Source organism: the organism of the source record quoted next, unplaced genomic scaffold (assembly GCF_019419815.1).
Source record: "Pyrus x bretschneideri cultivar Hongxiangsu unplaced genomic scaffold, Pyrus_bretschneideri_v1 Contig12, whole genome shotgun sequence".
Taxonomy (NCBI): Eukaryota; Viridiplantae; Streptophyta; class Magnoliopsida; order Rosales; family Rosaceae; genus Pyrus; species Pyrus x bretschneideri.
This window is the reverse complement of record NW_025999413.1, coordinates 6,260,390-6,273,509: the sequence shown is the minus strand read 5'-3', so window position 1 is coordinate 6,273,509 and position 13,120 is coordinate 6,260,390. Positions and strand designations below refer to the sequence as shown.

The 13,120-nt window shown below is 38.5% G+C and overlaps 3 protein-coding genes and 1 long non-coding RNA gene across 6 annotated transcripts; 3 read left to right on the top strand and 1 right to left on the bottom strand.

Moving 5' to 3' along the window:
• Nucleotides 1-59: 59 nt before the first annotated feature.
• On the bottom strand, nt 60-1,694 carry LOC125474431. The gene is made up of 3 exons (XR_007255983.1): nt 1,551-1,694; nt 486-690; nt 60-396 (listed from the first exon to the last, which is right to left on the bottom strand). It is a non-coding gene; the product is annotated as an uncharacterized LOC125474431 (long non-coding RNA).
• Nucleotides 1,695-2,392: 698 nt separating this feature from the next.
• Nucleotides 2,393-6,612, top strand: LOC103954969 (pyrophosphate--fructose 6-phosphate 1-phosphotransferase subunit beta). 2 transcript variants are annotated; one of them, XM_048578180.1, is made up of 16 exons: nt 2,393-2,666; nt 3,205-3,366; nt 3,471-3,592; nt 3,779-3,832; nt 3,949-4,055; nt 4,171-4,276; nt 4,410-4,473; nt 4,682-4,770; nt 4,884-5,015; nt 5,116-5,286; nt 5,383-5,498; nt 5,596-5,707; nt 5,814-5,898; nt 6,031-6,075; nt 6,168-6,236; nt 6,328-6,612. In XM_048578180.1, exons 1-16 carry the CDS (start codon nt 2,507-2,509, stop codon nt 6,402-6,404), a joined length of 1,671 nt encoding a protein of 556 aa, XP_048434137.1. In that variant the 5' UTR covers nt 2,393-2,506; the 3' UTR covers nt 6,405-6,612. The 2 variants fall into 2 exon arrangements, 1 of the variants encoding a protein (XP_048434137.1); XR_007255982.1 differs by lacking the exon at nt 6,328-6,612 and having other exon boundaries at nt 5,814-5,952.
• A 324-nt stretch (nt 6,613-6,936) lies between these two features.
• On the top strand, nt 6,937-8,730 carry LOC103954968 (glycine-rich RNA-binding protein 4, mitochondrial). Of its 2 annotated transcripts, none has more exons than XM_009366822.3 (5): nt 6,937-7,168; nt 7,272-7,340; nt 7,509-7,615; nt 7,698-7,790; nt 8,495-8,730. In XM_009366822.3, exons 1-4 carry the CDS (start codon nt 7,021-7,023, stop codon nt 7,782-7,784), a joined length of 411 nt encoding a protein of 136 aa, XP_009365097.2. In that variant the 5' UTR covers nt 6,937-7,020; the 3' UTR covers nt 7,785-7,790; nt 8,495-8,730. The 2 variants fall into 2 exon arrangements, with proteins under 2 accessions (XP_009365097.2, XP_048434139.1); XM_048578182.1 differs by lacking the exon at nt 8,495-8,730 and adding an exon at nt 8,029-8,467.
• An 860-nt stretch (nt 8,731-9,590) lies between these two features.
• On the top strand, nt 9,591-12,276 carry LOC103954967 (plant UBX domain-containing protein 4). The gene is made up of 4 exons (XM_009366821.3): nt 9,591-10,096; nt 10,601-10,889; nt 11,423-11,518; nt 11,609-12,276. Exons 1-4 carry the CDS (start codon nt 9,603-9,605, stop codon nt 11,990-11,992), a joined length of 1,263 nt encoding a protein of 420 aa, XP_009365096.2. The 5' UTR covers nt 9,591-9,602; the 3' UTR covers nt 11,993-12,276.
• The last annotated feature ends 844 nt before the right edge of the window (nt 12,277-13,120 follow it).

Genomic DNA, 13,120 nt, shown 5'->3' with positions numbered 1-13,120 from the left:
GATCAGGCATTCGTCAAATCAAACTATCCAACATACTGCATATCCAAATAGAAGCCATCTAGTTGCAAGATTATTTGTTTCAGCATTAATGAACTAGTTCAGAACCACTGCAGATTTTGAGACACAAAACCAAACATGCAATTGATAAACAACTGGATCCAGAATTGGCTGCTTATAAAAAAAATACAGGAATATTAGTCTCCTCGATCAAGAGGCACGTATCTAAGAAGCTGAGAGCTGACCTCTAAACAATTACATAGGCCATTAAGAAGAACCACTTGCAGAAGCAGGTTGGTGATTTATGACCAAAGGGGGGCGTAGATCTCGGTGGCTTTCCAAGTTTTGTTTGCGGGCTTTATACATCTCTTCTGTCTCAATTACGACCAATCTCTTAACCTGCGTCGAAATAACATGCTAACATTATCAACTACGGAAGGAAAGATGCCTTAATCTATGAATGCATCCACCGAGAGCTTATATCAAACCTGTTGGAGCATTCCCCTGACTGTAGGAGTGTTCCATCTCATGACAGTTCGGTTGCACTTTCCGAGACGTAATGCCTCTAAAGTACGCCTATGAAGTCTCCTGGTTCCCGGGATTCCCCTCACCAAAGTTATATACAGATTAGGGCTCCATGCAATTGGGACACTGGCTTTATAAGCCTTGAAAGCATTCATTTTCTTCTCCAACCTGCACAATCCCAAAGTGGTGCCAAAGCCATAACTTCGATATATGTGAAGACTAGTAATACATCACTGCATCAGAATGAAGAAAAACTCCAAAAAGAAGATAAGCATAACAACTCGGGAATACAGAAGGAAGCCTATGAAAAAGCAGCGCGAATGTTCTATTCATATCTCGAAGATTTCAGGGTTTAGTTTTGCTTAAAGGATCTTAATCACTACCAAAACAGAATTGCAAAGATGAACACCGAAACATTAAAAAGGGGCTAGCGCCAATCATTCGCCTTGTTTACATTACAATCGTTTTCACTCTTAACCAATAAATCATGGTAAAAAAATCAGAACAATTACGCACCCGTAAACCAAGCTCAGTGGCCTTGAACACTAATATCTCTTCATTTCACCACTACCAACTACACGGTTCAACCAAAACTACCACGGGAACAACATGTAACGATCAATCACAAAGAAAAAATGAAAAATTGTTCACTAAGCCGAAATTCCATGAACTTGGATTGTTACCCAAAAGTTACTAAATTTATCCCAAATCTCCATTCACTTACTCCTCAAATTCAACAAATTCAACAAAATTAAGATGTTGTATTATCTCTAAAGCTGGAAGGAAACTAAGCCGTTTGGTAATTAAGCTCAATCTTCTCAAGACTAAAACTTTTACCTTCATTTCACCCAAAAATCAGGGTTTTTTCACTGTTAGATTCAACATTTACCGGGCAATTCATGAACTACAGAAAGTAAAAAACGAGAACGCAGAAAAGGAAAAAGTAGCAGATTAACAAACTGAAAAATGAGGAAGAAAGACAGATTATATAGAAGAGAGAGGGAGAGATAGTGAGAGAGATGATGTACGTTTGTCGTCGGAGTTGCAACCAGTGACGACGGCGGCGGCGAAAAGGGACTGCCTTGTTCGTGTAGGGGTGAGCGGGTGAAGTAGATTTTAGCTCCTTTTGCTATATAGGCCTGGCTGGAACTTTGGGCCTTTTGGTTTGGCTCTAACTTCTACGTACCAAGCCCAACATACTGACCTTTTCCTCTTTCTTTATTTTCTTATAGCCCAACTTACTTCGTGACTTGTTTGGAATTACTTTTATAAGAATCACTCGTGAATGCTTTTGTTAAAAGTGTTTATTATGAATACATTGAAGTTTTGATTAAAGATCTAAGTGCATTATAAAAAATCACTTGCCATTTTGGCAGTGCTTATTGTAGCAGTATCTGACAGGTGCTTCTCTATAAAACCGTTTTTATGAAGTAATATATATTATTATTATTATTATTTTTTTAACCAAACCAGTCAAAAGCGCTTCTGTGGTCTGGAACACATTGTTGCATCCCTTCCAAAAGCATCCCGAAAAAGGGTGGCACAATAAGTCACTGCAATTTTGCTAGCTGAGTTTCAAGCTGATCACAAATATATTATTATCGTTGTTTATATGAATTGAATGTAAAACTTTTAGTGCGAAGACAAATACCGTTAAACAAAAACAAACAAGCTATGGTAATTGAAACGTGCAATATCTTAGGACTCACATATATGTCAAAGTAATTTGCAACTCTATGTATATTTGGGTTATACGCTAACTATTCGTCGTACTAATAGTATTTTAGTTCGAGAGTGTTAGGAGAAATCTCAAATTCGAATATTCTCGATATAGTATAAAAAGTTACCAATATCACGGTCTCTAATATTGACTGCCTACTACCAACGCAAGGTACGTGATACCATTATCCATAACAAACTCACCGCTTCTATCTCTCTCTCTCTCTCTCCACTGTCACATTCGCAGTGTAGTTTGAAGGCAACGATGTACTCCATGAATGGCAAGGCAGTGCCTGGTCGCTTCGTCTCTTCATACAGCGAGGTCCAGGCCAGTCGTCTCGACGTTCCGCTTCCTCTCCCTTCTGTTCTGAAGAGCTCCTTCAGCGTCGTCGATGGCCCCAAAAGCTCCGCCGCCGGAAACCCAGGTCTCTCTTTCTTCTTTAATCAATTACACACAATTTACTGTAGTTATGAAAGTGTCCTCGTTGATTACTGCAGTCTTTCTACCAAAACCAAACGAATGTAAAGTTTTGAACTTTTTCAATAAATGGATATTTATATTAGGATAATACTTTTGAATAACATATAAATAAAATCAATTATCGGAATCGTTTAATTTCTTAATCTTGATTTGAAGATCATCTTTCCGAAAAATCATTTCAATCAGAGATCATTGAGTCATTCAAATTTATAGAAAAAATTGATGGTGTACTATCAAGTAATATATTCATGATCATTTGGTCACTCAAATTTATAGAAAAATCGATGGTGTATTACCAAGTAATATATTTATGATAACCATCCATATATTTAATACATTTGAATGATAAAACAATTTCTAATTCGAATGATTTTTGGTAGGAGAGATCTTCAAATGAAGATTAATATATCAAAGAGAATAAATAAAGAGAGGTGGGTTTCCATTTCGTTTGTGATGTAATTTTGTTCAATGTATTTGTGCAGAGGAAATAGCCAAGTTGTTTCCTAACCTATTTGGGCAGCCTTCAGCAATGCTACGGCCAGGCGGTTCTTCGGTGCTTTCGAAGGATACGAGTTTGAAGATTGGAGTGGTTCTCTCAGGAGGACAGGCTCCCGGTGGACACAATGTTATTTGTGGGATATTTGGTGAGGCTCTTGCCTTGAGTTGGCTCACAACAGATATTTTCAGATGAAACTTTAGCACTTCAGAGAGTTTTTTTAATTTTTCGTTATTTCTTTTTTCTTGGTAGATTACTTGCAGAAGCACACTAGTGGAAGCATAATGTATGGATTTAAGGGTGGTCCGGCAGGGATCATGAAGTGTAAATATGTTCAATTGTCCGCGGAATTCATCTATCCTTACAGAAATCAGGTTATCTTTCGTTTCAAAATATTATCATCTATCAACCAATGTTCAGCACTTTCTTCTTTCTTGTGTTGCAAGAATTTTTTTTCCATGTAGATTGCTCTCACATAATTTGTTCATTATAAGAGACTTTGATCTAGTTCGCTTTTTAATCAAATTTGCAGCGTGCTTTCTCACACACTCTTTTGACAGGGTGGCTTTGACATGATTGCAAGCGGCAGAGACAAGATTGAAACTCCCGAACAGGTTACTTATTGCTCCTGTAAAATTGTTGACATGTTTATCAAATTCATCTCTGTACAAATTTTCGTCTCTCAGATCAAATTTTAGATATATGGTAACTGAAGTGTGTATGCTTTCAGTTTAAGCTTGCAGAAGAAACAGTAAAGAAGTTTGATTTAGACGGGCTTGTAGTCATTGGCGGGGATGACTCAAATACCAATGCTTGCCTTCTAGCTGAACACTTCAGGTACGACATGTCTCTCCAAGTTAATGTTCTGCTATATCTGCGACTTTGTACAGCAAGCTTTAGTATTTATGCTTCTGTAATCTTTGAGATCTCTCAAGACTCTTATGCTTTTTAGGGGTAAAAATATGAAGACACAGGTAATTGGATGTCCCAAAACCATTGATGGTGATCTGAAAAGCAAAGAGGTGCCCATAAGTTTTGGATTCGACACTGCATGCAAGGTAATTCTTAAGCCATTGTTATACATTGTGACACAAGCAATCAAATTTTTACCTTATCATACAAACAGAACTGTACATTCTTTAATCTACGTTTGGTGTACTTGTTATGTTCTTCACTGTGATAAACGTGCAGCTATATTCAGAAATGATTGGTAACGTGATGATGGATGCCCGTTCAACTGGGAAGTACTACCACTGTAAGTGCTCTGGTTGTAGGAGAAAGAATCAGTTATCAGATTGTGTCGTGCTTTATATGTTGTCCGATGGCATCAAGCAAGTTTTAAAAACTTGCCACGGTTTTGCAAGATACACATTTAGTTAAGGATGACTTTCAGGAACATGTATAAGAACTGTGACCGTAAATGTTTATTCTTGATTGTCCTCCCTAATTTTCTATTTATGCAGTTGTAAGGCTTATGGGGCGTGCAGCTTCTCATATAACCTTGGAGTGTGCACTGCAGACTCGTCCAAACATCACGATTATTGGGGAAGAGGTATTTTCATATATCCTTCTATCTCCAAGTTTGAGCTCCAATGTTAATTGGAAATGATACCTTCAGTTTCTATGTAAACTTTTTTGACTTGACAATGTTTCGTTTTGCGGTAGGTTGCTGCCAAGAAGCAGACACTCAAGAGTGTAACAGACTATATAACAGATATAATCTGCAAACGTTCGGAACTTGGGTTTAATTATGGTGTCATACTTATACCAGAAGGCCTGATTGATTTCATTCCAGAGGTATCATTTTGAAAGACTCAAGAGGATATAATTCGCTCGATTCCATTCGACAGCTGGAAAATTCTCAAAGTTTTGTTTGGCTTTACCATAAAACTTGCAGGTGCAGCAACTAATTTCGGAGCTTAACGAAATCTTAGCTCATGATATTGTTGATGAAGCAGGGGTGTGGAAACAGAAACTCCAGAGCCAATCCCTTGAGCTTTTTGAGTTTTTGCCGCAAACAATTCAGGAGCAACTACTGCTCGAAAGAGATCCACACGGGAATGTGCAGGTAAATTCTTTTGATTGTCATATCTTTGTCCTTTATCCGTTGGACTTTGTCCGAATATTGCATTTGTTGAATCTTAACATGATGTTAAGCATTTAGGTAGCAAAAATAGAGACCGAAAAGATGCTTCTTCAAATGGTAGAAACTGAACTGCACAAACGGAAGCAGGAGGGTACATATATGCGTCACTTTGCTGGAAAGACACACTTCTTCGGGTACCAGCATATTTGTTCATCTGGTTCATTCGATCATATGATTCATATTGCTGTATGTTTTGTTCATCGTATCAGATACTTGATTTTTACCGTGCAGTTATGAGGGCAGATGTGGTCTTCCTACAAACTTTGATGCAAACTACTGCTATGCATTAGGTTATGGCGCCGGTGCCCTCCTTCATTCAGGAAAGACAGGATTGATATCCTCCGTAAGTTATAGTTCATTCATTTTTCTGAGTTCACCAAATTTGTTTATTTCGTTACGCAAAATGCTTAAAGTCGTAAAGGTTTTGCTAATTTAAACTATGCATGCAGGTGGGAAATCTGGCTGCACCGGTTGAGCAATGGACGGTTGGTGGCACGGCATTGACTTCTTTAATGGATGTGGAGCGGAGACATGGTACAGAAAACACGCGGCTTAAGATCATAAAACTTCATTCAAGCTAAATCGCTCGTAATCCCACATTACTTGATTGCTCTTATAACGAATCCAATCATGCATATATTAATTCTGAGAGCATGAATTTTGCAGGAAAGTTCAAACCTGTGATTAAGAAAGCAATGGTGGAACTTGAAGGTAAAACACTTGTCTAAGCCTTTAATTATCCACCTGCAAACAACGCTGCACTTCTTGACACTTTCTATGTTTCTTTGCTGGTGGAATATCAGGTGCACCATTCAAAAAATTTGCATCATTCCGGGACGAGTGGGCTCTTAAGAATCGCTACGTTAATCCGGGTTAGTTATAACACTTAAATCGTCGTAAATTTTTTGTTACGGAGTATGGAAGTCAGGTTTTTGAGTTGCTGAAGTTTTCGCTTTCGATCAGGTCCGATTCAATTTGTTGGGTCTGCAGCAAATACGATCAACAACACTCTTCTGCTGGAACTTGGAGCACAAGCATAGGGAAGAACTGAAGTAGGAAACAACGTATCAATTTCAATCTTCAGTTTCACATCTAAATAAAAATTTAGGTCATGTACATTTGGAAATGCAGAATAGGTTTGCTTTTTTTTAGTCCAAGAGCTTGTAGCTCAAGTGGCCAAACGACATTTATCTTCTAATTGATACGTTTGAAACGGGTCATTAATTTATTCATAACAAGTTATAGTGAGCCATAGCTAATATTGAAATTAAATATATTTGTCTTTCGTTTTGTGGGAGTTGACTCGAGAACTCCCCAAGCCAGGGCAGAGATCGCAATGGTGTAGGCACAAACATGCACAATGTGAGTTTCAAGAAGTGATGCTTTTTGAATTTCAAAGGACAAAATAAAGTGAAATAATTTTATTTGAGTTTCGGATGACAAAATAAAATTCGATATTAGCTGGGCATTTCAATAAAAAAGCCCTAAACCCATAGAAATTCTATGCCACGTGGCATGGACCTCAAAATTCAGCCAGCCGACAAACCCCAACCCAAACCCAAATGCGTGGGTTCAAATCCTGCCAAACCACCAGAAGCTCAAAATTCAAAGGCGCGCAAAAAGAAGGGAACAAGTCATCGGCTAATCACGTAATCAATGAGGAACAACACTTTGTGGACGCTCCTTGCTCGGACAGCATCGACAACCACCACACTCCGAAACCCAACTTTAAGTCCGCGGTTCTTTTGCTCGCCACCGTCTTCCTCCTCCTCTCCTCCCCAAAACAACAAGCTTTTCGTTGGAGGTTTCTCTCTCTACTCCTTCCCATACATACAATACACCTTCAAAGTTATGTAGTTTTCGTGTTTTGATCGTTTATACGGTGATTTGGCTTCTGGGTTTTGCAGGATTGTCATGGTCGGTGGATGAGAAGTCCTTAAAAGACGCTTTCTCATCCTTCGGGGAGGTCACCGAAGGTAAACTCTTGGTTTCCCAGTTCGAAATTTTGCGTACTATTCCTTAGTCGTCTACATGTTCGATGAAATGCCCCAATGATCGCTAGCAGTTTATTTCACAATGATTTGGATGTTACGTATGGTTTTCCTGAAAAAAGAATTAATCTTTGTTCATATTCTGTAATGTAGTGAAGATAGTGTATGACAGAGATTCCGGCAGGTCGAGGGGGTTCGGATTTGTTAATTTCTCCAAGGAAGATGAAGCCCAGGTTGCAAAAGATGCCATGGAGGGAAAGGTGATGCAAAAACTATAGTTGACACGGATCAAAGTTTGTTTTTTAGGAAAAGATTTTCTGATTGATGTAGTTCTGCTTGCAGGCATTGTTGGGTCGGCCATTGAGGGTAACTTCTGCTGTTGAAAAAGTTCGGGGCGGACCTGTTGTGGTTCCTCGCCTTCCTACATGAACTCCTGTAAGTTATGTTCCATGTTAATGGTGAATCGATGATGACTAAAGACGTTTAGTTGTGAAAGCTGTAAATAGTGGTTTGTAATAGGATGACCGTTATTCCTTGTCATTTGAAGAGAATGATTGCTTTTGATTGGTCAATCACGTACATCTAATTAGTGACAAAACTTTTTTACTAATTCATTTCACTAATTACTTCACATATGGTTAAGAAGCTTTATGTTTTATGTTTGTGATGATAGTATCTTGTTAGGAGGAAGGAACTTGGGAATCTTAAAAATTTAACAGCACTTCCAGTCACGCACTTGCCGTCGCAAGTTTTGTTCAAGCATGTAGCTCAGATCACTGTTTCTTCAGATTCTTGTACATAACTGTTTTAGAAATTAAAACAGTCAGAGACTGGCGGCCGCGGAGAAGTCAATTAGAAATGTAATTAAGTTTTTTCGTTTGATCATCCATCTCTTAGACTCTTACTGCATGCAGTTTGCAGCTTTGCTCAACTGCACATTCATTTCCTAACCTTAACTCTACAGACTACTAGTTTCTTCTTCGTTGTAGTAACAACTATGTACGTCTAACCCCACGATGCTTAAAAACCGTAACTTAAATGCTCATCAACATTATTTTCTTTCTTCGTCATGATTTGTGTATTCTTCGTTATAAAATTGCGTCTAAAAGTTCCTTAATTTTGGAGTTTTATGTTTGCAGGTGAATGGCCGAGTGACATGCAAAATACAAGTTGAATGAAATTTTTACAAAGTGCTCGAAGCTTGTCAAAGCTCAGTTCTTAGGTAGTTGTGTTAATCCATGCGAAAAATATATTCCAATAAGAATATAGATATATCTCCGTTCATGTGTTCTTTCTGGCAAGTGTATGAAGCCAGACCCCATTTAATTATATGATTTTTTTTTTTTCAAATGAAATATAAGATTATTTTTGCGTATATTATTTGATAACTTTGTTAAAAAGATACATAAATGGTAGAAGTATGTAATTTTTTTGTAAATTATTACAAAATATGTCTAAATAATGTGTGTTAAACGTGAAAATTACGTAAGTGTATAATACGTGTAGATCACATGTTAGAGTTTAAAATGTGCAATTTAACGAATCATAAAAAACTATACGGAAACAAAATATTTAAAAGACATGAAATATTTAAATTTGTTTTTTATTTTCTCGAGTGAATTATGAAATTTGATTAAGTTGAATGCCCAGAAACGGCATGCCGTCTAATCACAATTGAGATCACAAACCGACTTATAAGAGTAAATTACAGCAATAATTCTTTAATTTTAACTCAATTAGGATAATGGTGCTTTAACAAAAAATTCATTATCATTGGTCCCTTAACTTATTAAAACGTGCAGCTATGATCCTTCAACTAAAAATTCAGTACCATTGACCCCTCAACTTTAATCCAACTGGAGAAATAGTCTCGCAGTTTTAACCCAATTAGAGCAATGATCTCTCAACTTTAACCCAATTGTGGCAATGGTCATTCCAACATAATTCATTTTGAAAAAATTCTGACAAAGTTGATGAAACAGACCATAGCTATACGTTTTGATGAGTTGAGGGATCCCATTATAATAATGGTCATTCTAACGTAACTTATTTTGACAAAATTTTGATGAAGTTGATGAAAAGTTAAACCGACATTGTTACAATTTACTTTATATTAAATATAAATTATAGAAGTATAGAGCACAAACGAAAAGCTAGGAGTTTTCTCTAATCTCACTCAGTCGCGAAAGCCTTGGAAAACAATCAAAGAATCCGATCTGGAGCGAAACACTGAACAATCCAACAACCATGGAAGCCGAAGCTCAAGAATCCAATCCCCAAAACGACGCCGTCATCAACTCCTTCTGCGAGATCACCTCCGCCTCCAAGCAAGAAGCCCTCTTCTTCCTTGAATCCCACAACTGGGACCTCGACGCCGCCGTTTCCACTTTCTTGGACAACAGCGCCGCCGTCCCCGCAGCCGACGAGGCCACCCACGCCGCCCCGCGCTCAATCCCCGCCTCCCACTCTCTCTCTCCCTCACCCTCGCACTCCCCCAGTTACTCTCCTTCGGAGTCCCCGCCGCGCTCTCGCTCGCCGTCGCCCGTGTCTCGTGCGCCCTACCAGCTCCGATCGAAGCGCGCCGCCTCTAGTGGAGCCGACAGCAAGGGCGATGCCAAGCCGCCGTCTGCGAGTCGTCCGCGTGGCATACGCACGCTTTCCGATCTGAATCGGCCGGCGAACGGCGGGTCCGATAGTGACTCCGATGAACCCCAGGAGTACTACACTGGTGGCGAGAAGAGGTACTTTCTTTCTTAGTTCTTGTTTGTTTCCCGAGAATGTGGAGGACAATCATCGGTATTTTTTCCTAATTTGGATAATTTGTTACTCTTTAACCCTTTTGCAACCCAGGAAGCTAATCAATAATGCTGAATGCTTACTTTTAGATATCAACTCACCTGGTAGAAAGCGCAATTTAGCTTCTTTTTTTCGTTTTGTGACATTCATTCTTCCGTTGTGTTTGGTTGCTGAGAAAAACCAAAGTTAGTAAAAGAAAGAAAATTTGAATTCGTTGTCAATAAAATCGTAATGGGTTGCAAGTAGATTATGTTTACACTGAAGAAAGTTGTGATTAGTATCGTAATGGAGTTCCGTTTGTAACATTCTTGCTTTTGCATATGAGCCATCTGTGGAATTCAATTTTGTGCAGATATAAAACATTTTCGGTATGTATAAATTTGCAATTGTTTTCATGTTTTGATTATGCAATTAGTTGGTATCTTAATTTGTACGGTTGTTGGTTCCAGTGGAATGCTTGTCCAAGACCCTACCAAAGGTAGCGATGTGGATTCAATATTCAGTCAAGCTAGGCAGCTGGCAGCCTCACAAGGACCTTTAGATGTCCATCAGCCTTCTTCAAGCTCAAAAAGTTTCAGTGGAACAGCTAGACTGCTTTCAGGGGAGACCGTTCCGACTGCTGCTCCTCAGCCACCTGAAACTATCGTTCACACTATCACTTTTTGGAGGAATGGGTTTTCTGTAGATGATGGTCCTTTGCGGAGACTGGATGACCCCGAAAATGCACCCTTCCTGGAAGTAAGTTCTAATGATGCTTGTCCTATATAGGGTTTAGTGGATTCTTTTCTACTGCATTGATATCAAAACTGAAGTATTATATCAAGGGATCGGATCCTTGGCTTAGTCAAGTAATGCTTGACCTTTTGATCTCTATCTTTCATGTTGTCTCAAAACATCTAATGGCTCTTAAAATATCACATAGTAAACTACAATGTACAAAACAATGGGTGATCTTACTTTCTTTATGTATAAAACAACGTATTGACAGTCATTAACTATTTGGCTAAGCTAAGAATTTGAAGCCTAGAAGAGTAGTTTGGCTTAATGATGATAAGGCTAGAATTTGCATATCTGTGAAACAGACCATAATTCTTATGATGAACAAAACATCTTTACTTCCACGTATATTGATCTCGTTATTTTGATTAGTAGCTCTCCTTTTGCCTTTTGTTGCAATTATAGATTTTCATTTTTCTTTTTCTTTGTATTTTCCTTTGGTTTGATCTCTTTTCTTAGTTGTGATAGGAGATGTTATGTTTTTATGAATGCAGAGCATCAAGAAGTCTGAGTGCCCAAAAGAGCTTGAACCAGGCAATAAGAGGACCTCTGTTCATGTTAATCTTATGAGGCGGGATGAAGAATATCCTGTTTGTGCTTCAATCTCTCCTACTCTGGTATATGTTATTAATATGCAAGTGGTGCAATCTTTCTGATCCCTTTGAGCTTATTATTTGCAGGAACCAGTGAAGAGGCATGCTGCTTTTCAGGGTGTTGGAAGAACTTTAGGTGGCAGCAGCTCTGCTGCAGCTACCACTGAGTCAACTGCTGCCGCTCCTCCCCTTGGAGGTGCTCCACTGCCTTCGGTGGGCTTAGTTGTGGATCAGTCATTGCCGTCAACCTCTGTTCAGCTAAGGTTAGCAGATGGCACGCGTATGGTATCTCGCTTCAACTACCACCATACAATCAGAGACATACATGCTTTTATCGATGCCTCAAGGCCAGATGGGGCAAGAAGTTACCGACTGCAGACGATGGGGTTCCCTCCCAAACAGCTCACGGATCTGGACCAGACAATAGAGCAGGCCGGTATATCCAATTCCGTTATCATCCAAAAACTCTAGGAGGTTGCAAACACATGCTCATCAATCCGCAAGCTAGATTCGGAGTACATCTGTCCTAAGCTCATATTTATTTTTCTTTGATGAATTTCTGTTATACCGACGAAATTTGAGAATTAGCTATGAAATCATTGGACGACAACTTTTATGCTTTGTGATGCAGTAGACTATCTGTTTCGCAAAGCATACGAAGTTCAGTATGGTAAGTAGATTGTTGAAACCATCAGATCATTTGGTGGAGTATATGAGTTTTCATTTTGAGTCCAAACGAGATGCTTTTCGTTTTAGCGCTCTTTTGTTATCATGTTGCCCAACAAATTATTTACCTCCGCAAACGAGGTGCTAAGTTTCGGAGAGATTTTTTCAAGTATCGGATATTGAAGCGGTACTGTCATGTTATAGTACGGTTTGCCAAAACCAAATGCCATTGTATTGGCCAACAAAAGTAAAGGCAATACAATCATCATATCTTGACATTTCACGAGTTGTGTTGTGGGCTTGTAGCTGGCAAACCCATATTTTAATACATGTACCCCTCAAAAATGGAAAGACATAACTGAGTAGAATATTTCTGGCATGCGAGGAGTTGGACAAACGCTAAAGTAGGTGTAAGGTAAAGTTTTAGAATACTTTGTCTTGTGAAGAGAGAGAGAGAGAGAGAGAGAGAGAGAGAGGGACATGAAAAGGATATACAGGTAGAGGGTAAGTTTACGGTTCGTTTGAAAGTGTTTTAAAAATTATTGAAAGCATTTTTAAAGTAAATATTTTTGTGTTCCAAAAGTATTTGAAGTGCTTTCGGGATTCTTTCATGATTGTTTTTTTAGGAAGCACGTCAAATATCTTTTCATGATTCACTTGTATTTTTACTAAAAATTGGTTTCAAAAATATTTTCACTAAAAATGTTGTACTTCTAAACGAGCCTTAGTTTCTAAAACTTAAAAAGAGGGCTTAAACTAGCCCTAAAGTAAGAAGAGAAATTCTAAGGAAACTTTTTTAAAGTGATACTCTTTATAGACTCTCGGTCACTTCATATTTTTGACACAATGTTTTATAATGTGTGTATAGAAATTGTGCCTAAAACATAAGATAATAGAAAGTTCATGAAAAATCCCACTTTAAAAAAATCTGCT

What these genes read in the sequence shown, in the direction of transcription:
- LOC103954969 (XM_048578180.1), top strand. Translation starts at nt 2,507, where the DNA reads ATGTACTCCATGAATGGCAAGGCAGTGCCTGGTCGCTTCGTCTCTTCA. An exon ending in AGACAGGATTGATATCCTCC is followed by an intron (nt 5,708 to 5,813) that starts GTAAGTTATAGT and finishes CTATGCATGCAG; the next exon opens with GTGGGAAATCTGGCTGCACC. An exon ending in AGCAATGGTGGAACTTGAAG is followed by an intron (nt 6,076 to 6,167) that starts GTAAAACACTTG and finishes GTGGAATATCAG; the next exon opens with GTGCACCATTCAAAAAATTT.
- LOC103954968 (XM_009366822.3), top strand. Translation starts at nt 7,021, where the DNA reads ATGAGGAACAACACTTTGTGGACGCTCCTTGCTCGGACAGCATCGACA. An exon ending in CTTCGGGGAGGTCACCGAAG is followed by an intron (nt 7,341 to 7,508) that starts GTAAACTCTTGG and finishes TCTGTAATGTAG; the next exon opens with TGAAGATAGTGTATGACAGA. An exon ending in AAGATGCCATGGAGGGAAAG is followed by an intron (nt 7,616 to 7,697) that starts GTGATGCAAAAA and finishes TTCTGCTTGCAG; the next exon opens with GCATTGTTGGGTCGGCCATT.
- LOC103954967 (XM_009366821.3), top strand. Translation starts at nt 9,603, where the DNA reads ATGGAAGCCGAAGCTCAAGAATCCAATCCCCAAAACGACGCCGTCATC. An exon ending in TACACTGGTGGCGAGAAGAG is followed by an intron (nt 10,097 to 10,600) that starts GTACTTTCTTTC and finishes TGTTGGTTCCAG; the next exon opens with TGGAATGCTTGTCCAAGACC. An exon ending in GGCGGGATGAAGAATATCCT is followed by an intron (nt 11,519 to 11,608) that starts GTTTGTGCTTCA and finishes TATTATTTGCAG; the next exon opens with GAACCAGTGAAGAGGCATGC.